Source organism: Podarcis cretensis (genome assembly GCF_951804945.1).
Source record: "Podarcis cretensis genome assembly, chromosome: 1".
Taxonomy (NCBI): domain Eukaryota; kingdom Metazoa; phylum Chordata; class Lepidosauria; order Squamata; family Lacertidae; genus Podarcis; species Podarcis cretensis.
Genome location: NC_137170.1, coordinates 122,810,059 through 122,837,648, shown reverse-complemented (window position 1 = coordinate 122,837,648; position 27,590 = coordinate 122,810,059). Strand labels below are relative to the sequence as shown.

At 42.9% G+C, this 27,590-nt stretch overlaps 1 protein-coding gene across 2 annotated transcripts in view; it reads right to left on the bottom strand.

Annotated features, from left to right (window-relative positions):
* COL3A1 (collagen type III alpha 1 chain) overlaps positions 1-27,590 on the bottom strand; it is a 101,284-nt gene that overhangs the window by 39,106 nt on the left and 34,588 nt on the right. Inside the window, exons 3-15 of one of the 2 annotated variants that reach the window (XM_079975905.1) lie at positions 24,464-24,514; positions 21,149-21,268; positions 18,009-18,071; positions 14,523-14,585; positions 13,439-13,492; positions 11,224-11,277; positions 10,288-10,341; positions 8,213-8,266; positions 7,167-7,220; positions 5,782-5,826; positions 3,990-4,043; positions 2,895-2,939; positions 178-231 (exon numbers count right to left, since the gene is read on the bottom strand). In XM_079975905.1, coding sequence (XP_079832031.1) covers positions 178-231; positions 2,895-2,939; positions 3,990-4,043; positions 5,782-5,826; positions 7,167-7,220; positions 8,213-8,266; positions 10,288-10,341; positions 11,224-11,277; positions 13,439-13,492; positions 14,523-14,585; positions 18,009-18,071; positions 21,149-21,268; positions 24,464-24,514 — 765 coding nt within the window. Of the gene's footprint in view, positions 1-177; positions 232-2,894; positions 2,940-3,989; positions 4,044-5,781; positions 5,827-7,166; positions 7,221-8,212; positions 8,267-10,287; positions 10,342-11,223; positions 11,278-13,438; positions 13,493-13,821; positions 14,151-14,522; positions 14,586-18,008; positions 18,072-21,148; positions 21,269-24,463; positions 24,515-27,590 lie in introns of those variants that run through there. The other variant, XM_079975906.1, reaches the window with a different exon arrangement.

The following is a 27,590-nucleotide window of genomic DNA, read 5'->3' as shown; positions in this document are numbered from 1 at the left end:
AAGAAACACCTCGTTAGTGAAAAACCCAGACCCAAGAGCTACTTTTGATAAAACTTCCTAACTTCATTTATTTGTGGATTTCAGCAAAACGTCCTTAGGATCACAGATGAGACATATATGAGGCATTTATTTAAAGGCAAACATATAGGATAGAAAGGAATAGGACAGGATAGATACCTTAAAACCTGGAGAACCTGGAAATCCTGACGGTCCAGGGGGGCCTGGGGGACCCTTAAGAAAACAGCAACAACAATATTATTATTGGAAGAAAACATGATATAGGTCATTATTTTTTAAAAGTATTAGTTGTGTTACATCATATTCTTATGAGAATAGATAGTTGCTAATGAAAGCAATCAAGAGACTATGTGGCCCACGTATGAACAAAATCTTTCCCTTTCTGAATGTGTGACTCTGAAAGGTTACCTTCACCATCATGAGCTGCTACCCATTGGATACAAGATGCCTGCAGGAACTGACACATCAAGCACAGAGCTTGAGCTCAGGTATCCAGCCTAGGGTCTCTCACAAAACCATAAGCTGCATTTGATTACCGCAAACCACAGAGGGCCTTCTCTGTGGTCACACCTAGGTTGTGGGACTCCCCACCAAGAGAGGTTCATTTTGTTCATCTCTGATGGACTTCCATCATCTTGTTCACACAATTTTTTGGCTTCCTAAACTGGTCTTTTTTAACAACAACAACAACAACAAATCCCTAGATTTTATATCTATCTCCTATGGCCTGTTCCTTACACATTTTTAAAAAATGTGGTCGACATGTTGATGTTTTGTGATTTTAAATATGTTGCAAGTAAACTTGACTATTATTTTTTTACTGAAAAGCAGGATATGGATATCACAACAATATATAAAAAACACAGGTCTCAGGAAGCTTGTTTTATGATCACGTGAATGGTTATACACTGGTCCTTGCAGTATGCCAGATATAAGTTACTTGGATTTCTTAATGCTGAATATGGACATATTTTAGCACACTTTAGTCTCTTGGCTAGGTCCCACTGCATTGTGATGGAATGGAGACTTAGAGCTCATCCAAACTTGCACCTGTCCCATGCCTAGAAAGCATGAGTCTGAGCAGTTTTCTACTTGCCCCACTGCTTTCCCCTGGGAAACCAGCTCTTTAGGAATAAATCAGAGCAAGGTCAGTCTGGAGAAAACGTGACTGACGTTTGCTCTGATTCAGCAGTAAACATTGGGTTTCCCCGGGGGAAAGTGGTGCGGCAAGGGCAAATTGGATGAGTCTTTAGCTCAGCTGCTCTCATGTGGTGAGACTTTCACTTTCAGCCACAGACTTTGACTCCCAATCACAGGGAAGACTCTTGTTAAAAGCAAGATGGCGTAAACCCATTTAAATTTCACTCTGTTCAGTGGACTGAGACATGCCTAACATTGTCTGGGTTTCCTCAGCACATATGGTAACTGTGGTTTTAGATTTTGTTTGTTAGTCAATAACCTGAGAAGAATTTCAGTCTAAATGCTATTCAGAGAGACGTTACTAGATAGGTTTATTTATTTTTGTTGGATTTCTATCCAACCCTTCTGTCACTACTTCTAGAGAGTGCACAGGGGGTGAGCTCTTCTTCTTTTTTAGATTTTGAGATGGAACCAGCGGCGTAGCGTGGGTTGTCAGCACCCGGGGCAAGGCAAGTAATTTGTGCCCCCTAACGCGGGGCAAGGCAAGTAATTTGCGCCCCTAACCCCTAACCTGCCGCCGCTGCCAGCTTCTTCTTGCTGCTGCCTGGGCTGGGGTATTTACGGTAAGGTAGGCACGGCGACGGCGGCGGGTCCGTGTCAGGTGATCTAAGGCGAGTTGCCGCTGGCGCTGCTGCCCAAACGACGCCGCTTGCCCGGAGGAGGAGGATGGCAGAGAGGCGAGGAAAATGCAACATGGCCCAGCAGCTGCAGCAGCAGCAGTGGCGGTGGGGCTGTGAGGAGGGGCTGCCTGGTGCGCCCTCCATGGCCCTGACGCGCGGGGACCGCGGCGAGCGCTGAGAGCCGCTGCCTGCCGGACGCCTTCAGGCCGGACGCGCGCACAGCTCGTCGGTTCCGCGAGACATGGGGCTCTGCTACAGCCTGCGCCCGAGGCTCTTCGGCGACTCTGGAGGCGGCGAGAGCCCCCCCAGATGTTGCACCCAGTGCGGCTGGCCCCCCTGCACCCCCACGCTACGCCACTGGATGGAACTTAGCAAGTGTTTGAATAAAACAAGAGACTACTAGGGTGTGAGATGAACGTATAGAAGCAGAAGCTACTAGTGTGAATAACAAAAGGGCCAGGCATTGTTTTAATGATGCAGGTTGCCTGGCGCTACTGATTCTCTGCAACAAATGTAATATCTAAAGTGCAATTCATCTGAAGTTTTACTTTGCCTTCATTGAGGGAAGCCAGAAGTGCTTTATGTCTCGCTTGCAATTCAGCAGCACTTAATATAATATATGGGCTAGACGTAAAGGTAAAGGGACCCTACCATTAGGTCCAGTCGTGGCCGCCTCTGGGATTGCGGCACTCATCTCGCTTTATTGGCCGAGGGAGCCGGCGTACAGCTTCCGGGTCATGTGGCCAGCATGACTAAGCTGCTTCCGGCGAACCAGAGCAGCACACAGAAACGCCGTTTACCTTCCTGCCTATTAATCTACTTGCACTTTGACGTGCTTTCGAACTGCTAGGTGGGCAGAAGCAGGGACCGAGCAATGGGAGCTCACCCCGTTGCGGCGATTCGAACCGCCAACCTTCTGATCGGCAAGTCCTAGGCTCTGTGGTTTAACCCACAGCGTCAACTATGTCCCGGGCTAGATGTACTCTGAGTTATAAACAGGTCAGCTTTTGAATACATGCAGATTGGCTGATAGCTACACAATGCACAGTTACTTACGGGTTGGCCAGCTGCTCCAGGAGAGCCATCATTACCACGACCGCCCTGCAAATGGAATTAAATACAACAAAATCTGACACGGAACAATATCAATACGTTTCCCTCTTTTAAACAAACATTTGTTTGTAAGGAAAGAAAGAAAACTCCATGTGTGAATTCCTCTCATCGTGAACACTGAACTTGCTCCTCACCAGAAACTTTGGAGCTTCAGGAATTTTATGTGCACATTGGAGCTCTGGGTGATGAATCTGGAACTGATGGGTTTGGGAGGGAAGAAACAAGGGGACAAAATCTTCAAGAAAGGCAGTTTTAAAAATGCCTTTTAAATAATGGCTGCCAAGCCCACAAAGTAAACAAACTGTAGTATGCGTTAATCCAGGTATAGGGGGAGAATAAATTGATTCTTACTATGGGCATTTGGGATATACTTGGAAAGTAAAAACACAGAATTTGGGGGCATCAGTGCCAAAGGACTGGAGGATATATAAACAGTTCACCATTCTTGACAGTCAGTAGCCAGGCCTCCAACAAGGCATGGAGGATGCAATCCTATCTAGGATTGCTGCTATAATGATGATGATGATGAGGATGATGAGGATGATGATGATAATAGTTGTAGTAGTAGTAGTAATAATAATAATAATAATAATAATAATAATAATACATGTTGTTTTTCATACACCTATTGATTTTAAAATGTCACCAATAAGCATATTAACAACAATCACTGACAAATCTCTGCACAGAACATGTAAAGATTCACTGTATATTCAGAGGTTTGTCTGCACACCTCCCCCAGTTTAGCCCCCGATCCCAATATTTTTCTTGAGCTTCTGCAATCCTTGGGGTTTCTTCTCAGTCTGCTGAAACCTCCCTCTTCTGCGTGGATGGTACTTTTGTAACATACGGACCCTTTCTCCAAACACACTCATGCTATACTTGGTTGTCTCCTTTTGTACACAAGAAAACCAGAGGTAACATGAGAAAATTCTGGGTCTGCATGTTACCTTCTAGGATTCTTGAGATCTACTGAAGATGCCTTGCCTGAAGGACTAAAAATAGCAATCAATGTGAAGTTTTGGTTCAGTAACTTACAGCACTTCCTGGAGCTCCCGGTCTTCCTCTCTCGCCAGGCTGACCTCTTGGACCCTAATGAATATATATGACATTCAGTTAAGGAATGGAAATCAAACACAATTTGTTTAAAATTATTCATCACTGACTGGATAGCTGGGAAACCTTTATGTGAGAAACACCACAAATGACTCTTTAATATTTTGGCCCCATAGTAAGACTATTTTGATCATGTGTATTGGGATTCACTGCCCATAGGACCTGGGGCGGTTTGGAGGAGGCAGTGTCTATTCAGAAGGACACCATCTCCACACTCCAATCCTTCCACCATTTTATAAAATAAAATAAAAGATAAAGGACCCCTAGATGGTTGTCTAGTCAAAGGCAACTATGGGGTTGCGGCACTCATCTTGCTTCGAGGCCAAGGGAGCTGGCGTTTGTCCACAGACAGCTTTCCGGGTCATGTGGCCAGCAGGACTAAACTGCTTCTGGCGCAATGGAACATCATGACAGAAGCCAGAGCACATGGAAACGCCATTTACCTTCCCACCACAGCGGTACCTATTTTTCAACTTGCACTGGCATGCTTTCAAACTGCTAGGTTGGCAGGAGCTGGAGCAGAGCAACGGGAGCTCACCCCGTCGCACAGATTCAAACCGCCAATCTTCTGATCATCAGGACCAAGAGGCTCAGGGGTTTAGACCACAGTGCCACCCACATCATTTTATCTACAGTACCTACCAGCTCTATGTATACTTAGCTGCTAAGGGATAGTTGAACTTGTGTAATAGGAAGCTCTTTTTTGGACAACAGAAATAGATAACAGCATGGAATCTCTTCTCAAAAGGGAACAGATGCACAATCGACTAGCTGGTGGCAACATATATTAAAGGTAAAGGGACCCCTGACTATTAGGTCCAGGCGTGACCGACTCTGGGGTTGCGGCGCTCATCTCGCTTTATTGGCCGAGGGAGCCAGTGTACAGCTTCTGGGTCATGTGGCCAGCATGACTAAGCCACTTCTGGTGAACCAGAGCAGTGTACAGAAACGCCATTTACCTTCCCGCCGGAGTGGTACCTATTTATTTACTTGCACTTTGACGTGCTTTCGAACTGCTAGGTTGGCAGGAGCAGGGACCAAGAAACGGGAGCTCACCCCGTCGCAGGGGTTCGAACTGCCAACATTCTGATTGGCAAATCCTAGGCTCTGTGGTTTAACCCACAGCGCCAGCCGTGTCCCGGTAACATAGATTACTGGTTGTTAAACAACTCCACAGACTATAAGCTCATTTCTGCAGGCTTTTCAAAAGGTAAGTGCTTACCTTTGAAACCCTATACAGCTTGAAATGGGACTGATACTTGAAGGAACACCCTGCCTCCATAATAGCCTGTCATAAACTGATATCACAATCATCAGAGGTGCTCTATTTGATATTCCCACCTTTTGAAGTGAGGGAGGTGACTTTCTCAGCTGTGGAATTCCATTTACGGAATCTTCCCCCATTTGTGGCATCTACTATGCTATCTTTTTCAGCCAGAGGAAAACAAAACTGTTTTAATTTTCCAGGTTTTTAACTGTTCCTATGTGATTATTTTATATCTATTATACTTGTTTTATTTACATTAATAATAATAATAATAATAATAATAATAATAATAATAATGGTCATCTTAATGTTTTGCCTGTGTGTGCTGCCCTGGAAGTATTTATATCAAAGGGCACAATGCACATAAATTTAATCCAATAGCTGAATGTTCTATCAAGTATTTATTTTGAGACTTCCTACTCAATTGTTTTGAAATAAACAAATTACCATTGGTCCGGGGGATCCATTTTCTCCAGGAAGACCGTTCTCACCCTGTTTAATAAAGAAAACACTGGATAAATATACAGCATATATTGCTTCACATTTTATAAATGTACAGCATATATTGTTTCACAGTTTTGAAAACTGTTTTTTCTTTTTGTGTGAATTGTTAAATATTTTACCCTGATCCAGCAAGGACAATAAGTTCATGGAAGCAGGCTTTTATATGAGGATTGCTTTTTGGATCAGACCCTCATATGTAAAATAAAAATAAAAATGCAATACATAGGTCAAATCTGCCTGCACTATCTTGGGCTATACATGCAGTGATCCTGGCTGGATTGGGCCATAGGCGAGATAGATCATTTGCTTGGGAAGTAAGATCAACATCACCAGAGACAATTGGGTGAGCATGAAATAGGTCTTTGTGTGTTGCAGAGTTCCTGCTGGGCTTTGCTGAACACAGGGATCTCTGGAATTAAAACCTCATGTGAAACGGTAAATATTTTCCTATTCTTCTTAAATTAATTGTGTGAAGGGGTTGCATAATTAGACAAACACTGTGGTTCAATAATACACAGGTTTACTCAGCCTCAGAATGAAGTAAACACCACTGATTTTGGCGTGGCTTGCTTTTAGGTAGGGATAGTAGAACCTGTCAGTCTCAAGTTTTCTCTCAGTTTCTCATTTTTGCATTCTTAAGTTCACACATTTTTGTATCAGTTTGAGAAATATATATGTATAAAATGTCCTCATGAAAATTTGTAGGCACATTTCTCACAATATACACACCATTTTAACTGTAGTTTTGCCTAATATACACATTTTTGGCAAGCAATTGCCCCCTCATGTAAGGCATTTTTGTATGTGATTTTTAGTAATAGAATGCATTAATTAATAGAACGCACACTTTCCTGCAACATAGATATTTTGTATACCTTTTATGCCAGAGAAGTGCAAAATTCAGAGAGCTCCAAAGGACAGCCGTATATATTATGTCTTGTGAACCAAACTGAATTTGTCACCCTTCCCTATTACCAGGTAAGGGTATATAAGATCGCTGCCCTAAACTCTATTCAGGCATTTCTAATTCTATTCACGGAACTGGTGTGGGGCTGTGCATGCCACTCTCACCCCAGCTTTGCATTTGGCAGAACCCACTTACAGTCCCCCCTGTGTTTGGGAAACCTTATTGTGCAAGCAGAGAAGGCTAGATGAATGTTTAGCTAAATGCACTTAAAAATCCCATATTCAGGGTCATCCACTCTTTCAACCAAACCAAGCAGGCAGCCTCATAATACAGCTTAATGGCCCCTTCAGGAATACATTTGAAACAATCACTAATTTGGTAGAAGCAGTTCTGTACAGTGTATAGAATAAACATATTTTACCTTCAGACCAGGAGCACCTGCATCACCTTTGGCACCATCTCTTCCATCAAATCCCTTTGGGAAAGGAAATAAATATATTAGCACATCTCTTTGGAAAATGCCATTCTCTCTCCCCTCCCCATTTTGATAAACAACAGAGTTTGCTCTGTTCATTTCCCCCTACACCCAGTGCTTTTTTTTTCTAAGGGGGGGAATCTTTGTACTTTTGTCCATTTACTGTAATTATTTTCCCTGATTTGAACTATAAAATGGTGAGCTTCTTGAGTCAAAATGAGAGTACTCCTAAACATTTTTTTTGAAGAAAAGCACTGCCTACATCTGAGTAGAGACGCACAAATTGAAATTATTTACCTTAACTATGGTCAAAGAAACTTCAGGGAGGAGGGGGTTAAGAATTTCACAGAATTTCTATTTATTTATTATTTATTCTACAGGGGGAGGAAACATTATCCAACAGTTTCTCAAGTGGAAGCAACAGCAATTGTGTTGCCAGTCTGACCACCATTTTGGATTCTCCAATCATGGGAGGGAAACAGCATTGTGGGAGGGAAATAGCAGCCGCCAAATTAAAATAATATAGAACAACAACAAAAGGAGAATCTTCAGGGGGAAATCTGAAAATCTGTTCTTAATGCCAGAGAAAAAGTAACCCCAGGAATGCAAAATCCAAGGAAATGGGCCTGCATATCTCCAAAGACAATCTATATAGAAAAAAGAATTCTCCATAGAAATTGCCTGAGCACAGCAGTGCTAATGAAAAATTGTACTCATCTGAGAATATTTCCACTTTCCACTGACTCTGCCAGTGAATACTTGCTAACACAACCGGACCCCAAGCCAACAAAAGCTAATTGCAGTTACCTTGTCCTAACTGGTCAAATTGGGGCCCTGATCTTTGGGGCTTCAGCGAGTTTAGCTTAGAAAAGTGTTTGAGTGAACAAACATCTCATTGGCTTGAGTAAGATTCTGCAATATACAAGAACTGGGAGAATTACCGCTCATTGATATGCCTTCTACCATGCAGTGGCTGAAGTTAAAATACTTACTCGGTGACCTTTCATTCCAGGCATGCCAGGCATGCCAGGGGGTCCTTTGTGACCCTAAATGGAAATGAGAGGTAGTAGAAAAAGAATCCATGAAGGCGCATGTAAAATGGAGATCATTTTATATAAATATTCATTGAAAGAGTTTTTATTGCATTCTCAGTTCAGTGGTTCCCTGGTTGTTTCTGAACTACAATTCCCATCAGCCCCAGCAAGCAAAGGATGATGGGAGTTGTCATTTAGCAACATCTGGAGGGCCAAGGGTTTCCTAAATGTGACTTAGAGTGATATCCAAATACCGTATGTTTCACTCTGTAAGATGCACCAGACCATAAGACGCACTTAGTTTTTGGAGGAGGAAAACAAGAAAAAAAATATTCTGAATCTCAGAAGCCAGAACAGCAAGAGGGATCGCTGCGCAGTGAAAGCAGCAACCCCTCTTGCTGTTCTGGCTTCTGGGATAGCTGCGCAGCCTGCATTCACTCCATAAGACGCACACACATTTCCCCTTCCTTTTTAGGAGGGAAAAAGTGCGTCTTACAGAGCGAAAAATACGGTAATTCATACTCAGAGTAAATCTACCGATTTCACTGGGTTTGTTCTAAGCACGGCTAATTCTGGGTATCACTCAGATTGAAACAGACAGACAGACAAATGAACAAATCTCTGAGCACATTGTTATTCGAAGTTCCCATACTCTGTAGAAGTGAAAGCCTGAATTTGTCAATAAGGCTTGAAACCAATCGTTTTGATGCATAACACATATTTAGTTGCTTCAAAAGTTATGGATGTGCCTGTCCCACACCAGGGTCAGCACTGGTCAACTCCCAAGACTGCAATGAGCGTTTCCCAACCATCGAGTGGAGAGCACTATTCCAACAGCAAAGGCTGATTGAAATATGACCTGATCCTCACCCTTCTGCCATGCCACCCCTACTTACCTGCGGTATAACCATAAAGTAATGGCCTGATTTCACCCAACGCATGTGGTCTTCATTCCCACAGCATCCAAGAGCCACATTTCTGCAACTGCTACACAACATGATACTGTGGAAATACTCTCCAAATTGGGAAGTGGGTTTTTTTCCTCCCCCCATTGGGACAATCCTGAAATGCATGGCTTCCAGTAGGGAGTTCAAACAACCCCACAAAGCACTGAACTAATGTTTCAGGGGTGTATGGGCTTGGGGTTGTCACTGCTGGCAGGCAGTGTGGTTACGTACCCTGCTACCTGCATATCTGGCCAGTGTTTGGATGTACCTGAGGTGCTTAGTTACATGTACATGTAAAGAGCTCCTCCATGCAAGGGAGATCCTGAGCAGCTTGATGTGTTTGTGTGACAGAATGCTGTCAGCAACTCCCGGCTGGTTTCCCAGGAAAGTATAAAGACAAAGGAAGGTTCTTTACTGTCCCTTTTTAGTCAATATTTACAAAGAAAGGCTATAGAACCCAGTCTCTTAGATAATGGTGCTGTCCCGAGTGAATCTCCACCCCCTGTCTCTCCTACTTCCTCATTCGTCATCATCATCATCATCACCTCCTCTACGGGTGCCCTCTGTCTTTGAGCTCTTTGCTCTCTTATTTTTAAGGCTCACCAGGTTCTGGGAGATAAGGGGTCTAGAATACTTTCTAAAGACACTGTGTCATCCAGCTGCCGTTCCGGTCCTGCCTCCTCCTCTCCCATTATTTCTCAACTTTTCCTCTCATCTGCCTCTGAGCTGTGACCTCCTGCAACCCCCTGTTGTAAATCTAAACTGTCTTCCTCTTCCTCCTCTCTGGATGAAGGTTCAGGATGGGGAGGCAATCTCTACCACTCCTCCTCTGCCCAGTCCCTGACATTGGGTAATTTCAAGAGAAGAGCCCCTTCACAGCCTCACTGAACATGCACTCAACGTGGATGTTGTGTATGTCGGTGGCCGGAACACGACTACTTTCAAAAGCATGACGGCACATATCAGAATTGCCCTAATGATAAACACCACTTCAACACTGTCCTCAGCCACATTCAGATTGGACCACGTTTCCAGAACCACCCATATTTATACTCAAAACCAAGAAAATTTTTTTTCCTTCCTTACAGGAGTACCAGGTAATCCACGTTCACCAGTTCTGCCCGGTCTTCCAGATTCTCCCTAAAGAGAGATAATAATAATAATAATAATAATAATAATAATAATAATGCATTGTCTTGCTATAGTGTCTCAGTAAATTTATCTTAAGAGTTCAAAAGAAGGACCAGACCTACAACAGAAAAATCACTCTTGTGAACAGCATTCCTTTATGAGAAGAACAATAATGTCTTGTTGACTTTAACTGATCTATTCTCACAACTCATTGTGCATATAATGAACACCCTGTGCAGGTCTTCCAATGTGTACTAAGGTGTGTATATGATGGAAGGGCAGCCTGATACAACCCTCTGGCTTTGATCTCAACAAGCAGGCCTAGCCATAGCTGTCAACTTTTCCCTTTTCTTGCGAGGAATCCTATTTGGAATAAGGGAATTTCCCTTTAAAAAAGGGAAACATTGACAGCTGTGGGCCTGGCTCACCTATGAGGCATAGTGAGGCAATTGCCTCATGGTGGCCAGCTCTAGACAGCTGGGAGGGGTGGCAGGTTCGGCTTCTGCGGAGCACACTGCCTGCCATTTGCTGCTCTTGTCAGCTGTCACTGCCTCCTCCTCTGCTGTGTGTCCATCTACCCTTGTATGCTCCCCATCCCCACAACCCACATGGCAAAATGTGCTCGACTGTCATTGTCAACAAGCATGGTTGGACAAGAGGAACCAGGGGCTTAGACTAGTGGATGGCAAATCAGCATTCATAGCGTCTGACGTCTCTTTCATCAATCTTTGAGCAAAACAGGAAATGAGGGACACCTTGTATCAAGAGATGTACTTTTCTACCTGTACAATCCACCTTTGGATTCAAACCAATGGTCTAGAAGAAAATGACTCTCCTTAGATAGCCTTATGTAATATGATAAGCTTAATGTTAACTATGAACTTAACTTACATCTTTCCCAGCAGGGCCAGGTGGACCCATATTTCCAGGTGGTCCAGCAGGGCCCTGAAAAACAGAAACAGTATATGGTGGTCTACAGAAATGATAGCCAGTGGAAATCAGATTATGTAGGTTCTGAGAGAAAGAGAACTCTGCAATCAACAGAGAATTATCTAGTCCCTATTTAGTTCAAGCAGGTGATGTCGGAATCCAAACTGATTTCCCCTACTTTTCTGCAACTGTTTACAACCTTCCATGATGGCCTCTCTGTGGAATAGTAAGATGGAGTCTGTAGTCATTATGGCTATTGAGAAACTGGTGCCCAAAATACGGTGGCTGTGAATCTATCCACAATGGATTTGTACAGTGATGTCAATTATATGGCACCTGTTGTTAGTTAATTTCATGGCTGAATATTTCTTGTTATTGTCCCTCCCACCACATGTGAAATCTAGGATTTCAGAAGTCCTGCAAAACATTATGCAGGACATTGTTTTATTAATTTCTTAATTGTTTTATTAATTCTCAGTTTTTAGCTGGAGAAATTCACTTTTGTGAGTCCAATTAGCATGAACATGATTCTCAGAGAATGTTGCCTGGCCATGGTTTTGTAGTTCAGTTTATCTGAAAAATATTAACTCAGGTGACAATTTGTCCCTTTAATACTTTTTAAAGTAAATGCTTTAAAAAGTAAAAATAAATAAATATTGTATTGATTTTTTTTTTTAACATTGACTTGATATTACCTTTAAAAATATGTTCCCAAAAAGGCTTTATGTCCCTGAGCACAGCTGGAGCTTTCGAAGAAAGTTCTCCTTGTGTAAGAGCAAGCACGAAGGAGGTTCCCAGCCCACTCACAGGTGCTTATAATATCAGTGGAAACAGTTGGTAACCACCTTCAATTTTAACTTGAAGATTGCCACTTGTCCAGTTTTAATTTTAATTTTAATTTGTTTGAATTAATTGTGGGATGTACCTTAATTTATTGATCACTTGTTTTATGCATTGTGTTACTTGTATGATATTAGCCACTCTGAGCCTGGCTTTGGCCGGGGAGGGCGGGATATAAATAATAATAATAATAATAATAATAATAATAATAATAATACAGTGGTGCCCCGCAAGATGAACGCCTCGCAAGACGGAAAACCCGCTAGACGAAAGGGTTTTCCGTTTTGGAGGCGCTTCGCAAAACAAATTTCCCTATGGGCTTGCTTCGCAAGACGAAAATGTCTTGCGAGTTCCTGCGGGTTTTTCCCCCTTTCCCCCCCTTTTCCTAAGCCGCTAAGCCGCTTATCAGCTGATCCGCTGATAAGCCGCTTAACAGCTGATCGCTAAAAGCCGCTAAACCGCTAATAGCGCTAATCCGCTAAGCTGTCAATGGGCTTGCTTCGCAAGACGAAAAAACCACTATACGAAGAGCCTCACGGAACGGATTAATTTCGTCTTGCGAGGCACCACTGTAATAATAAACATTTATTTGGCACTTTTGCCTCAGCAGATTAAGGGTGCAATCCTATTACCTCTGCAAGGGCATTCCAGGGACCATAAGAATACTGAATTCATCTTTCCAACATCTGAGACAAAATTCTTGGCATTGGCATCAGAGTGACATCAGAGCCTCCTTTTCTGATCCTCTGGCAGAGCTCTGATGTCCATGTGGCCAAAAATAAAATAAAAATGGGGTCATATCAGAGGCATTCTAGGTGTGTCTCTGTGAGAGGCTTGGATCTGAAGGATCCAAAGCTGTCATGTTCCCCTGACACATCCACAAACCAGGGACAAATTTAGTCACACGGTTGACTAAATCTCTTCCTCCATTTTCTTTCCTATGGTTTCCAATGGGTAGCGAAGCATTTTTGAGAAAGAAAAATGCTCAAAGCCTCCAAAAATGGATAGAAGCATTCCGGATGCTCCTCTGCCCTCACTTTCACCTTCCAATCAGAGTGTAGGATAAGGCGGGTAGTCTCCCCAATGCTTTACGATTGCACCAGTTCAAGAGACAAGGTTCTTTTCAAATGTGCCTGCGAGCCTCAGGTAAGCGTTTCCACAATTCCACAAAATCTGCATTACTTGTGTTCTTCCAAATATTGTAGAAAACTGTCCAATAATAATGACTCCTGCTAATGAATGCTGGAAGTATTTAATCTACAATTCCACACAACACGATCATTTACCAAAATTAAGTTGTGAGACCAATTAATTAACAGTGTACACTGATACTTACCGGAGCACCAGCTTGCCCAGGTTCACCAGGGGGGCCTTGGTATCCGTGGGGTCCCTGTTAGGCAAGACAAATGGCACACCTTAGGAATCATGGATTGAGTCGGCTCATTAAATGTTGCAATCACAAATTCCAAATTTCTGAGACATGAAGAGAGAGTCGAGGAGAATGAATTCCTTCGATACCATCAAAGAGATTCCATTGCGGAGCATGCAATAATTTGTGCTATCTGCATATTTTAGAATTTTAAAAAATGGCTGAGTTTGGACACAACGCTAAAACCACCATTTAATTCTGCGAGAGTGAGCCTCAGTTCTCCCTCCACTTTCCCCTTTTGGTATGCAACAGAAGATATAATGACCATCCACTTTTGCTAATAGACTAACCAGAGTTCCTTGTCATGCTCAAACTTGGAGAATTCTGGTTAATTTGAAAAAAGGATGGATTGATCCTGGCTTGTTTAAACGAACCAGAATCCTTGGAGATTAGATGAAATAGGGAACTCATTTGAGGAATTGGGTGCTTCCAATCTTCCTCTCTGGAGCTGGGAATGGATCAGGGAGAGGAGAGCAGGCCAGCTTGAGACTCCTTTATATAGCACTGAAGTATGGTTTAGCTCAGCACCCACACTGCAGGGCCCCCACGCAACTTCTAAGGTCTTGTAAGGCCTTGGACAGCATCTCTGAGGCCTTGGAGATGCTTTCTGAGACCTCCAAACCCAACTTCCGGTACCACCAGAAGTCAGGTTCTGAGGCCAGGGGCTGTGCATGATGTCATAATGTCATGTCATAATGTGACATTGTGACATCATGCATACTGGGCACCCATAACTTAGCTTCATGTCTGAAAGGGCTCCGTGTGAAAGATGGCGGCACAACTAGCTGGATATCTCCTTTGGCCTTTCCCTCAAAAGTTTTCAGAGGTTGAAATGTCATAATTGACCCCACCCCAAAATAGTGACAGTCCAGAAGCATGCTAAATCGAAATGGTGCATCTTCTAGGTAATGGTTGGTTTGGCCCTTATTCATGAAACGTGATCCTTTTCCTAAGTGAGAAAAGATATTAGAGAAGCATTACTTGTACTTACAGGTGGACCGGGCTGACCAACAGGACCAGGGAGGCCAGGTGCGCCAGGAGCTCCAGGTGCACCCTGCAAACAACATTGTAAAAACAATACCATCAGACACAGTGAATTTAGAATATACCCATGAGACAGAGTGTAGAGACCAAATGCAAGCTGAAACAAAAGGGCTCGTCAGTATTATTGGAAAAGATGAAGCAAAAGGCAGTGTGTGCTTTAACTAGGCAATTTTGAACCCATCTCAATCCACATCTATTCCATTGGCAACAGAATTGGAGCTTTGGTGAGAAACAGCTCCACTGAGAGTAAAGGAAAATGTAGTATAATCATACAGTGAGCCCTTTGCCTAGGATGAAAAACAATCTCACTGCTAGTGGTTTTGAATTGCAAGTGCTAGTACTAAAATTATAGTCAAATTTTTATGTAGTCTTTGATGACTTTCTTGTTGGTTTATTCTGCACGTTCTCTATCTATCCATCTCCACATGCTAAACATAAGAAATTTAGTTAGCTGATACGGAGTCACACAATCGATCCATTTCAGTCTTGTGTACAGTACATGGACCACCAGTGTTTTCCAAGGCTTTAGACAGGGATCTCTCTCTCAGCCCTACCTAGAGATACCAGGAATTAAACGTGGGATCTTCTTCATGCAAGGCAAATGCTCTACCACTGATCTGCAACCTTTCCCCACATATCTACAACACACACATACACACACACACACACACACACACACACACTTTACACACATAAAAGGCTCAAAGGTTTGATGTAAAATGAACAAATTTGTATAGTGGATGCTTGATAATTAGGCAAAAAGCCACATTTTGTCATCCATACCCAGTTATGCTTTTATTTGTCTGCTTAAAAGGTGTTCTAAGCTTTTGTAATTTCTGTGGGGAAGGACAATGCTCCTCCCCACACACTGAGTCCATAAGTCAAAGCACACATAATATATTCCTGAGCACTGGAAATATATCCTGTGACTTACAGCACAGATAAAATATATTTCACAAAGCAGGGAATAATTATTTTTTTCGCCACTTAATTATAGCCCGCTGTGATAGCAGCACAGGAATCCTATTGCAAGAACTGCAACTTAGATGACATGCTCTGTGTGACAAGAAGTGAATGACATGAATGGCAAAGTAATATATTCCATAATGCAGCTAATGTATCCAAGGATTTGCACCAGTTAATATATTTGGCAGCCAAATGCTTCACTTATAAGGCATTCTTACTCAATACTGCTGATTTGTATGCGGTAAATCTTAATTTACAAATAGGCACAGTGTAAGTAAACAAAGTAGTGAAGAAAAGTGCAGTCTGATGCACAAGTCAATTATTCCATTGCAATAATCACACATCAAGAGCTGAATCTGTACCAAGATTGTTTCAAGGAACTTAGCCAAGATCTTTAAAGCTAAAGCTAAAATTGCCTGATTTATTCAATAGTGGTTATCTAGTCTTTTATATATTGCATGTGTTTGGATTATCAATGTATTTGGGTGACTTTCTTTGAGTTTACTGTTCTCACTTATGCCAATAAAGGCTAGTTGCAAGTTACAAGTTAAATCTGAAAGTATTCTCAAGCTGGCACAGATACAGATTTATGTAGATGTGCTTGCTTTGTGTCTACCAAAATAACAGGGAATTTCCCCGTTCTTGATGATTTCAGTTTGGAGATCTCTTTGCATAGAGCCTCATGACACTTGATCATCATACGGCCAATCACCTGTGTGCTTCCTTTCTTATTGGCGGGTACTGTTTGCCCATCATGAAAAGGCTCCATAGTAACTGGCATGTAAGAATTTCTTGTGATTGCTGTGCCAGACACAGTCATACCAAGTTCTTCCAGATGTAGGTGATTCAATGGAGAAACAAGCTCTCTTTAGGTAAAGGGCCAAGGACTGGCTGTGCATCAATGTTCCAAGAGTCGCAAAAAAATAAGAACAAATAAATGCTGCACACAAAACGAAGTTTGGCACCGTCTAGTGATCTGTGTCTATTGAAGCTCTAGCCATACCCACACGACAAAAGTCAAACAGAAAGCTCACAAGCAATGTAGCAACCAAGAACATTAAATGGTCAGGTATTTCTTTCCCCCCTCTGGTTCAGCACATCTCAGATGTGGAAGCCAAGCAGCAGAATGCAAATGACACAAACTGTGAGAGAAATATGGTAAACAACTGGAAATGGATGAATGGGTTAGAGGATGGATGGATGGATGGATGGATGGATGGATGGATGGATGGATTAATGAACAAACAAACTGAAAGGAAGAAAAAACCTGTGAGGAACAGAAGGTGAATGAATATAGTGATTAATGAGCATATTAATAAATGGACAAAGTAGGAAAGATGTAGGAAATAACCAGGATTCTTATCTCCTTTGTAGACCACTTGTGTAGACAGCTTTCTTAATAATCCAGTGCATGGAATACAGCCCTTGTAACAGAATATACAGAATACAAACCTGATTGCAACAGGGCCAGCCCTGCCATGTAGTGTTGTGAGACCACATGCTTCAGGTGGCATCATGAATGGTGCTGGTGGTAGATGAAGGCAGGATGCAAGCTGGACCTGATATTTTTATGGGGAGCATCATTTGGGATCTGGTTCATGCAGGAAAATATCTTGGGCTAGCCCTGCATTCCTAAATTTGCAATGTTCTTCTAAACATGTGCTCCATTTAAGAAAATAAGGACGGACAATTGGAGGTGGCTATTGCCTATTCAAGGGGAAATGAACTGCTTGCATAATTCACATAGAAAGTGGGAGCTACAAGAATGCCTCTTTCATGACACAGTTTTACTGAGGAAATTTCATGTAGGTTTGATTACATCAAAAAAATTCTTGGACACCGCCCCCCCCCAGCAAAAAATAAAGCACATATACGATGCTGAATAAGTATTTAAAAATCCTTATGGACTGATCTGGGCAGCTATAGATAAGGGGGGAAATGCAATAAAAGTCTGCTTATGCAAAAAGAGCTATAAACAATGCTTTGATCCATTATCAGTTGAAATTTCCATGTGGAAATAGAGAATGAGACACAATGAATGGTCTGAAATGTTGTTACTAATGGAGAAAATGACAAAAATGACTGGAAGGGAGAAATTTGTGGAGCAGGTAATGGGGAAAAAACTTAAATGAAAGTAGGGAAATATAGGAGTAAAAGAAAAGGGGGAAAAGGAAGAAGCTGAACATGGAAGCAAGGAAGTAAAAAAAAATCAAAGGGGAGGGGAATGAAGAAGAAATGGTAAGGTAGAGATGTCAAGGAAAAGTCTGAAAAAGTTGATCAAAATATTTGCTCAAATCCAGATCCAGAGTAATGTGGAATTGCTCAAATCCAGATCCAGAGTAATGTGACCTGCTTTAAAACTTCTTACATTCCTAAGCAGTAATAGTATATGTTCAATACAATCTGTACAAGGGGGAAAAAACCAGTAATTTCAATAAAAAGATGAGAGACAGTGTTATTGTCTTACAAGTTGGCCGTATCCTCCTCCACCAGACTTGGTATAATCGCCTTCATACTGAGGAGAAAAGTTCTGTAATTAAAAAAAGAAATCGAAAAAGATGTAGCCATTACACATAAAACAGGAGGACAGCATACATAATTGCAATGACATACAAAACCAGCACATGTAAGCATGTAATGAGGAGCTGACAGCTGTCCACAGATCCACTGGCAATACTGTATATTTGAAATGAAGAGGTGTCCCACTCAAAGTCCATAGGACACATCTTCATGATTGGTCAGTCAAGATAGGGTTATAATTTCCTTTAGCGTGGATAATGCTGTTGCTCTCAATTACAGTGGCAGGGTTGACCAAAATGTAGCTTGGGAGCAAATGAATCTGTCTCCTGAACCGCTAAAGGTCAGCCTTCCAGGAGGCTGAAGATAAAGTTCTTGTCCATTTTCACAACCCTTTTCTCTGCACAGTGTTATTGTCGCCATCATTCTCAGTATTGCACCTTAAGCTGGGAAAGAGGCAGTTTGGGAGAAGGAACGGGTAAAGAAAGAACATTGTAAGGGCCTCACATGGATCCATGAGTCCATGGAACACACGTTGCTTTATCAGAGAGAAAGGAGATATATGCAAACCTTAGCCCAAAGCTTGCGTGGGAGATATTGCGAGCTGTAGCTGTAGCAAGGAGAACTGACAGAAGGGGCAGGCAGGAAAAGGAAATACCACTGTGATCAGCTGTAGAAGGCCAAGAAAGTGAAAAGTATCCACACCAAGAAGCCAAACCAAGGCTGCACAAACAAATACAAATTTGCACGAACAAACAAACGTACAACCAAAAAACATAACAGCACAGTGATGGACAGCTTACTCATGCAGTTCCTTCTAGGGCCAATACACAACAGCAGGCATGGGGAGGTTTTCCCGGAGCTCTGACTCCTGGCTGGAGGCATCATACAAGTTTCTAGAAGGAGGTCTACTGAACACTTCAGCAGTGAGCATTCAATGCAGCAAGGATCAGGGCTTGCTAGAGGGGGGACTTGCATACACTTGTGGATTTGTGGACTCTGTTTAAATACTTCATAACACTTCATAATAACCATGCAAAGTTATAGGCTCATTTAATGGACTGAATAGCTCAGTTGGTTAGAGTGTGGTGCTGATAATGCCAAGGTTGCAGGTTTGATCCCCGCATGGATGTCTGTTTCCAGAAATGTCCTTCTTTTGACTTAAGTTTCTCACTTTCCCCAACATTCCTGGAGAACGGCAGGTTTATCGGACCAATTCTTTAACGAAAGGTTTCTTTTTGGCATTGCGAGAAGTGCACCACGTGGTAGTAAAATGCAGCATTAGCTACAGCTGCCGTGAAAGGAAACAGGGCTGTTACCATATACAAAAGTAGAATTTGTATTTTACTGGTTGGAAAGACACACGTTTTTTGAGTGCATTTTGCAGATGTTGGGTAGAAGAATTCCTTGGTTCTCAGCTGCGGTGGGACACAAAAATCCAATGGAACGGGCAGTATCAGGACCAGCCTTGTCATTAAAGGTAAAGGTAAAGGTACCCCTGCCCGTACGGGCCAGTCTTGACAGACTCTGGGGTTGTGCGCCCATCTCACTTAAGAGGCCAGGGGCCAGCGCTGTCCGGAGACACTTCCGGGTCACGTGGCCAGCGTGACATCGCTGCTCTGGCCAGAGCCAGAGCCAGAGCCGCACACGGAAACGCCGTTTACCTTCCCGCTAGTAAGCGGTCCCTATTTATCTACTTGCACCCGGGGGTGCTTTTGAACTGCTAGGTTGGCAGGCGCTGGGACCGAACGACGGGAGCGCACTCCGCCGCAGGGATTTGAACCGCTGACCTTTCGATCGGTAAGCCCTAGGCGCTGAGGCTTTTACCCACAGCGCCACCTGCGTCCCTGAGCCTTGTCATTAAGCAAATGCTAAAGGTGAGGAATGTAGAGACCTGCGAAACTCCTCCTTCCTGGCTATTCTGCTCTGTGTGAGGACAGAGCTGTGCTTCACAGCAAATCCTGGAGCTCCTGGATGAGCCTGTTGTCTCAGGTGTGGTGAAGAACACAACCCCCTCCCCAAAGCTGAAGTAAGATTTAACTGCCAGTCCAGAGTGCCGTCTTGTCCTTTACAAAGACCAAAGAAAGCTCAACTGAAAGTGCAAGGCGAGGCCTACAAAGCCATTCAACCCCAGTGTGTAACAGTTCTTTGATGGTGAAGTTAAATGAAGGGAGCCATTGACTCTGTTGGGCTAAGGCAGGCATAGGCAAACTCTGGCCCTCCAGATGTTTGGGACTACAACTCCCATCAACCCTAGCTAACAGGACCAGTGGTCAGGGATGATGAAAATTGTGGTCCCAAACATCTGGAGGGCCGGAGTTTGCCTATGCCTGGGCTAAGGGGTTGCCCTGTGTAAAGGTCTTAGCAGAAGAAAGTTACACAGGTTGGTTTATAAAATCAGCTAAGCTGCCCAAGCAGCTGTAAGTACAACTGGTGGAGCTTTTTGACCAGAGGCAGATTATCCCCAGTAGCTGAACAGAGTTGTGCGTGAATTTGGCTAGAAATTTGGGAAATTGGCCCGAGGTGCTTAAAGGCTGGTGGCAGCAACAGCAACTCTTGAGTCCTTAGAAACTGTCATCAAGAAACAAAATTACTGAGATGACAACAACAACAGTAGTAATAAAAATCTTAGTTATTAGTTCATCCTGTCTCCTGTAATGGTGCCAGTCTCATCACTAAGCCTATCATACATACCAAGCCACCATGAGGCTACAAAAATGTTCTGAGGGAAAGGGTAGCAGCAGAAAATAGTCAAATGGAGGAGCTCAGTGAGTTATTGTGGCAGGGATCCTGGAATATAAAAATTAAAGAAGCACAAATATCTAGAGTGGGGTTTATAAAGAGTGGGGGGCCAGGGAACTGTGGTGGCAGCCTAGGGATCCATTTTCCCATCGGCTAAAAGAACTTTTTTGAGAACATTTTATGACTTTCCAGAAACTTCCCATCTTCATTCAGAACCTTCGACAAAACGCTGTTCTATGGAGGAACAGAGCAACGTATCTCTCATGACTCTATGGCGTGCACATAGTACTGTTTCACCTAAAACAAATTCAGAGCCAAAACATAAACAGAAAGGAGAGAGTGACTTACCGATCCTGTACCGAGACCGGGGCAACTTGGGCAGACTCCAGGTTGGCCAGGAGTGCCAGGTATTCCTGGCTGGCCAGGTGGACCAGGTGAACCATTTATTCCAGGAGTACCAGGTGGACCCTGAACATGAATTGAAATAATAATAATTGAGGCATGCATCAAGTGCTCAAGCCCTTTGTCATTCAAATAACTAGAACGGAATACTATAAAACAAAAACAGTGTGTGTTGCCCATGTGTTTCCCCTTCTTACATCAAGTAGGCATGGTGTGTTGATGACCCACACTTGTGTCAGCTTGGGCCCCCACAATCCCTCTCGCTATCAAGGAAATGTAATAATAATAAAGGTAATAAGTGAATATTACGAGAACTTACCCAGCTGACGTTGCCACAAAACCACACACATGCACCATATAAAAGAATATAAGTTTCAGCACCCCCTCCCCACTCTTCTTCCCTAACCTTATACTGTACACAACACTATTGTCCAGGGCCGAATTAAGGTTTGATGAGGCCATAAGCTACTGAAAGTAATGGGGCCCTTTATTATTATTATTTTTTTTTAAATAATTTTTATTAACTGGCCAATCACATCAAATTAAATCACATCATATAAATTCCGAATTACAAAGCCAAATTTTTAAATTTTGTTGGGGGAACCCATACTTCAAGATCCAAAGGGGAATTCAGATCATCTTCTTATTACTGCGTTAATGTCCAAATCAGTCCCAATCAGTCCAAACAAAGTTCATAATTCTATCCAGTCTTATCTTGGTGTTGCCACATCATATCTTGTTCGTATAGTTTCTCTTTTTCCTTTACGATCTCTTCTGTTAGTCTCCTTAAGCCAATAGCAAGTGTAATAATCCTGTGTGGATTTCCCGTTCCTTCACTAAGTCCAGATGGTTTCCATATATCTCCTTCGTAGATAACATCACTTTATCCATCGTAAATTTTGGCATTTGTCGCTCTTAAGTCCCACCGAGGAGTTGATTCACGATACGTAAACAACTCTATTTCTCTCTTTCTCCTCCCAGACCCAAGAGCTCCCACAATGCCTCACAAAATGGCGAACGGCATTTTTTCCTGACTGCGTCACTCCAAAACTCTTAGCTTTCCAGCTTCATCGTGAAACATTGCTTTGGATCGAAAGTTTATCTCCACACAGCCTTAAATCCACAGCTTAAGTCCTTAATTTCTGACTCATTAGGGGAGGGGGATTCTTGTTAAATCACATAAAAAGGTAGAGGCAGGTTTTTCCCCCCTCCCCCCTCAGTCATTACCGTATCTTGAAGTTCTTCTCGTATTTTATTGTTGTCTTGTTATCAGAGATCTCTTCTGTCAGCAGTATTTACTCCCCTTTTTCCTTGATGTATGTGCAATTAATCATGTCGGGGACGGCGTCGAGGAGTGCTGAAAATCCCACAGGAGGGCTTTGTGCCTAGTGCCCCCACCCCCACAAATTCGGGGGTGGTATAGGGCACAGCAGGCAAGGGCCGTCCCCCCATAATCCTGGGGGGGTTAAGGAGGCTAATTACCCCCATCATAGCCTCCAAATTACCTCGTGTGGGTCGGAGAGATGTTATTGTCAGCCATCTTCCGATGCGCCACCTAGTGGCCCCCCGTAATGGGGCCCTTTATATGTCCAGCTGTCCTTTGTCAACAACAAATTGTCGCTGTATTTTGTGTTGAATATATGCTGTATGGCAATTTATGGATCTACACAACACAAAACACTGTTGCTGTGTGTAGACTTTATTGTATTTGTTTTTTTATCTTATATTTTGGAAATGTACAGTGTTATTTTTTTCTTTAAATTTTTTTTGGGCCCCCAAGAGAGCTATAGCTTGTTTAGCTCATACGTAAATCCGGCACTGCTCATGTCTCATATCAAATGCAAGTGATCTGTAGAAAAGACTTCACAACTTGAAAAAGAGACAATGCACATACTTTTGTAAACCAAGAAAATCTTTAATAAAAAACATTTTTTTTAAAAAAAAATCTAACTTAGGATTGTTCACACAAAAGCCACAATGGCCAATGTGTGAAAGGGCAGTGAGGCCATGTGCAAATGTCTTGCCCTGCCTCCAGTCCTCCACCCACCCAGTCTGCACATTATACTTTATATGCATAGACCCTTGGTGATGTTCCATGAAACATGGGCACTAGGAGCAAGAATGGGAGTCAGTGCAAACATTAGAGAGAGGTCCCCATTGCCTCCTGCCTGCTTGCATGCGGTGAGCTCTTGTGAACAACCATAAGGGGATACAAGTAAAAAGGTAAAGGAAAAGGATCCCTGGATGGTTAAGGTAAAGGTAAAGAGACCCCTGACCATTAGGTCCAATCGTGACCGACTCTGGGGTTGCGGCGCTCATCTCGCTTTATTGGCCAAGGGAGCCGGCGTACAGCTTCCAGGTCATGTGGCCAGCATGACTAAGCCACTTCTGGCGAACCAGAGCAGTGCACGGAAATGCCGTTTACCTTCCCACTGGAGCGGTACCTTTTTATCTACTTGCACTTTGACGTGCTTTCGAACTGCTAGGTTGGCAGGAGCAGGGACCGAGCAACGGGAGCTCACCCCCTCGCGGGGATTCAAACCGACGACCTTCCGATCGGCAAGTCCTAGGCTTTGTGGTTTAACCCATAGCGCCACCCACGTCCCACTCCCTGGATGCTTAAGTCCAGTCAAATTTGACTATGGGGTGTGGCGCTCATCTCGCTTCAGGCTGAGGGAGTTGGCATTTATCCATAGACAGTTTTTCTGGGTCATGTGGGCAGCATGACTAAACTGCTTCTGGCACAATGGGACACTATGACGGAAGCCAGAGCCCATATACCTTCCCGCCACAGGGGTTCCCTGTTTATTTGCTTGCGCTGGTGTGCTTTCGAACTGCTAGGTTGGCAGGAGCTGGGACAGAGCAACGGGAACTCACCCCGTTGTGTGGATTTTAACTGCTGACCTTATGATCAGCAAGCCCAAGAGACTCAGTGGTTTAGACCACAGCGCCACCTGCAAGTATGGGATACAAGTATGGGATATGGAAACAGGGCATGTTTTGCAATAAGAAGCAGTCAATTATGTGTCCCCATTAGACATCTGAAATGTTACAGTTTTCTCCTAGTGTGAAAAACTAGGCCTTTGAAACCTAAGCTGATCTGCGGCAGGAGACCAACATCCTAAGCAAGTGGCCTGAGTCTTTCATTCTTCCCTTGTGTTAGTATTATTGGGAACTGAGGCTCACTTGCAGTGGTTTGGTTTTTGTTTTTTTTTTAAAAAAAGAGAAATAAGGACATGATTTTATAGTTTTTGAACTTACAGGATCTCCCCTGGGGCCTTGAGGACCACCTGGAATGTTCATATCAGGGCCCTAGAGGAAGAAAAAGAAATCAAGGTGAGCAATAAAAGTCAGTACAAACATAAAGAAAATAAGTGATCAGAAATTGACCAGAGTTTCAAACGTGAATAGGAATATACATCCACATTGGCACTTTTCAAAAAGATCGTATCGTTCTCCCCCACCAAAATAAGTGAAAGACTGCATTTTTGCTTAACTGTCATATCCCCAGGTGCAACTTTCCCTAACCAAGTCCCCTCCAAATGTTGTCCGACTACAACTTTCGCCATCCCTGACAATTAACCATATTGATTGGGGCTGATGGGAGTTGGAGTCCAGCAACATAATACTGGGAGGGGGGGTTGTTGTTTGTTTGTTACTATGGTGTGCAATTTTGTGCTTTTATATTGCAAACTGCTCTGTGATCCTTGGATGAAGAACAGTCAGTACAGTTGTACCTCGGAAGTCAAACGGAATCCGTTCTGGAAATCCGTTCGACTTCCAAAACATTTGGAAACCAAGGCATGGCTTCCGATTGGCTGCAGGAAGCTCCTGCAGCCAATCAGAAGCCATGGAAGCCATGTCGGACGTTTGGGTTCCAAGCAACGTTCACAAACCGGAACACTCATATCACTTCGGGTTTGCGGTGTTTGGGAGCCAAAATGTTTGACTCGCAAGGTGTTTGGGATCTAACGTATGACTGTATAGAAATTTAATAAACTAACTAACTCACTAACTAACATCCAGAAGGCCACACTGTTGAAAAGAAATGCATTCTTTTTATGAATGCAAAAAATCAGAACAGGAGTTGCTGAGCTAGCTACTAGAAGGAAACGATCAACCATTGCAGGCCATGAGATTGGCAGACAAGACACTGTTGATGGTTCTGCCTCTGCTGCCTGGCTGATATTGACCCATGACAGGGCCTTCTCAGTAGTGGCTCCCCATTTGTGGAATGCCCTCCCTGGTGAGGTGCATCTGTTTCCCTCATTATTAACTTTCAAGAAGTCTGTAAAAGCTTTCACGTTCACCCAGGTGCTTGATTGCTGAAATATACTGTTCCTGTCAATCTGAACACTATTAGCTGTGATGACTTTTTAAAGATGTTCCTAATGTTTTGGGTACTCTTAACATTCTAAAGATTTTATTTTATTTTTAATTGCATAGTTTTGTTGACTTCTTTGAAGCCCTGGGCTCCTTTGGGAGGAAGGGCACAACAGAAATTTAACAGACATAAAGAATAATGTTCTCTTTTCCTTTTCTTCTTTTTCCTGCTACTCCTCGCCTTTTCCCTTCCCTCTTCCCTCAGTGCACAATGTCTCTGTTTCAACAGCTTGGCGTTTGGTGTTTTGAGGGCAATAAAATTGAGAGAAAAGGCTATTGTGAAGCTTTCCAAGTACAACTCCAATAAAATCCATGAAAACGAGCACTTCTTTCATATGGTCTAGATGAGATAAATTCTGGTATGTATTACAACCCATGTCACCATGTTTATCAAAAGGAGCTGCTTAGTTTTCAAGGAAAGACAATAAATTGCCCAAATGTTTTCAAGCAATATGAGGGGACACTCCACATTTTTAGTTATAAACTCATTTAGGTTTTGATTGAGGGTGATGGGATGTCATCATACAATTTAGCCTTTAGCTAAAGAGTCCTGATTATTTAGGCCTGTGTTCAGTAGAAATGCTTCTTTCTTTTGTTCTCTGAGAATGATACAGCTGGACATGATCTTCACCCCTAGAACTAACTGCAGATCGCAACACAGTTTTCCTTTGGAATTTACACTTTTCTACACTTAGTGATGCCTTTATTGGCTCCAAAAAACGCTTATAAACCTTGCTTAAAACAATACTTTGTTTCAGAATGCTTAGAAATGCATATATTTGAAATAAAACAAGTTCAAAAATATGTACATATTTAAATGCTATTAATTTCAGATTAATGCAGAAATTAGAAATCCACATCACTCCAGAAATGTTTATTTTCTTCCCATGAGATTTGTGTGGTTGTTGCTGCATCACGGCATTGTGGGAAATTAAAAGATCCTAGATGTGTAGCACTCACTGAATGTGCTAAACCGCTTGCTCCCATCAGGACAACTGAAGGAATAGCTCAGTCAGTAGAGCATAAACCCTCTTAATCTCAGGGTGGTGGGTTCAAGCCCAACATCGGGCAAAAAGATTTCTGCATTGCAAGGGGTTGTACTAGACAACTTTTGTGGTCCCTTCCAACTCTGTAATTCTATGAAAACTTCTATGACAGGAGTGGGCCTTAAAGTTGGTTCCTCAAACTTCGAGCCAGGTCAGTGTGCAGTCATACAAACACCATATGGGGAAGGTAGAGCCTAGTGATGAAACCACTATGGAAAGGTTAACATTCTTGCGGGTAATTTTAGGATGAAAAATAATGATTCAGGTAAGGGAATAGTAACAGAGAACTTTAACACATCCAGTTACTTTTAGTTCAGCGAGAGACAGCAGTTGAAATCTATGCCATCAACTTTCATCTAAAGAATATTCTATATACTAGAGGTGGGAAATCTGTGGCCTAAGAGGTACATGTGGCCCTCTGCCTAATTTCATTTGGGTATTGGGAGCCCAGAGGAAAATAAGAAGACCAGGAACAGGCAAAAAAAATGTGGAGGGGGAGCAGAATTGGATGGAACAATGGAAGCAAGGAGGAGGAAAAGTTCTATGCAAGCAATCGGTTCAGATCCCTGGGACCTTTCTGAGTTATAGAAACATAGAATTGTGCAGTTGGAAAGGACCACAAAATTCACCTAGTGGGGCTTGAACCCTGAAATTAAGAGTCTCATGCTCTACTGAGCCATCCCAGGGATACAAGTTAGCAGTCCCTTCCATGCCAGCCTACTGGGCAGAAGGGGGGAGAGAGAGAGAGAGAGAGAGAGAGAGAGAGAGAGAGAGAGAGAGAGGATTGTCGGAAAGAGTGGAGAAAGAGGTGGTCTTGCTCACTTTAATCTCTGGTTTTACCTATCTCTGCCATGTGGCCCCTGAGGGGCCCTGACAGATAATTCCCTGAGAGAACATGGCCTTTGGCAAAGAAACATTTCCTCACCTTGGCTATATTCAGTGGGGCTTATTCCTAAATA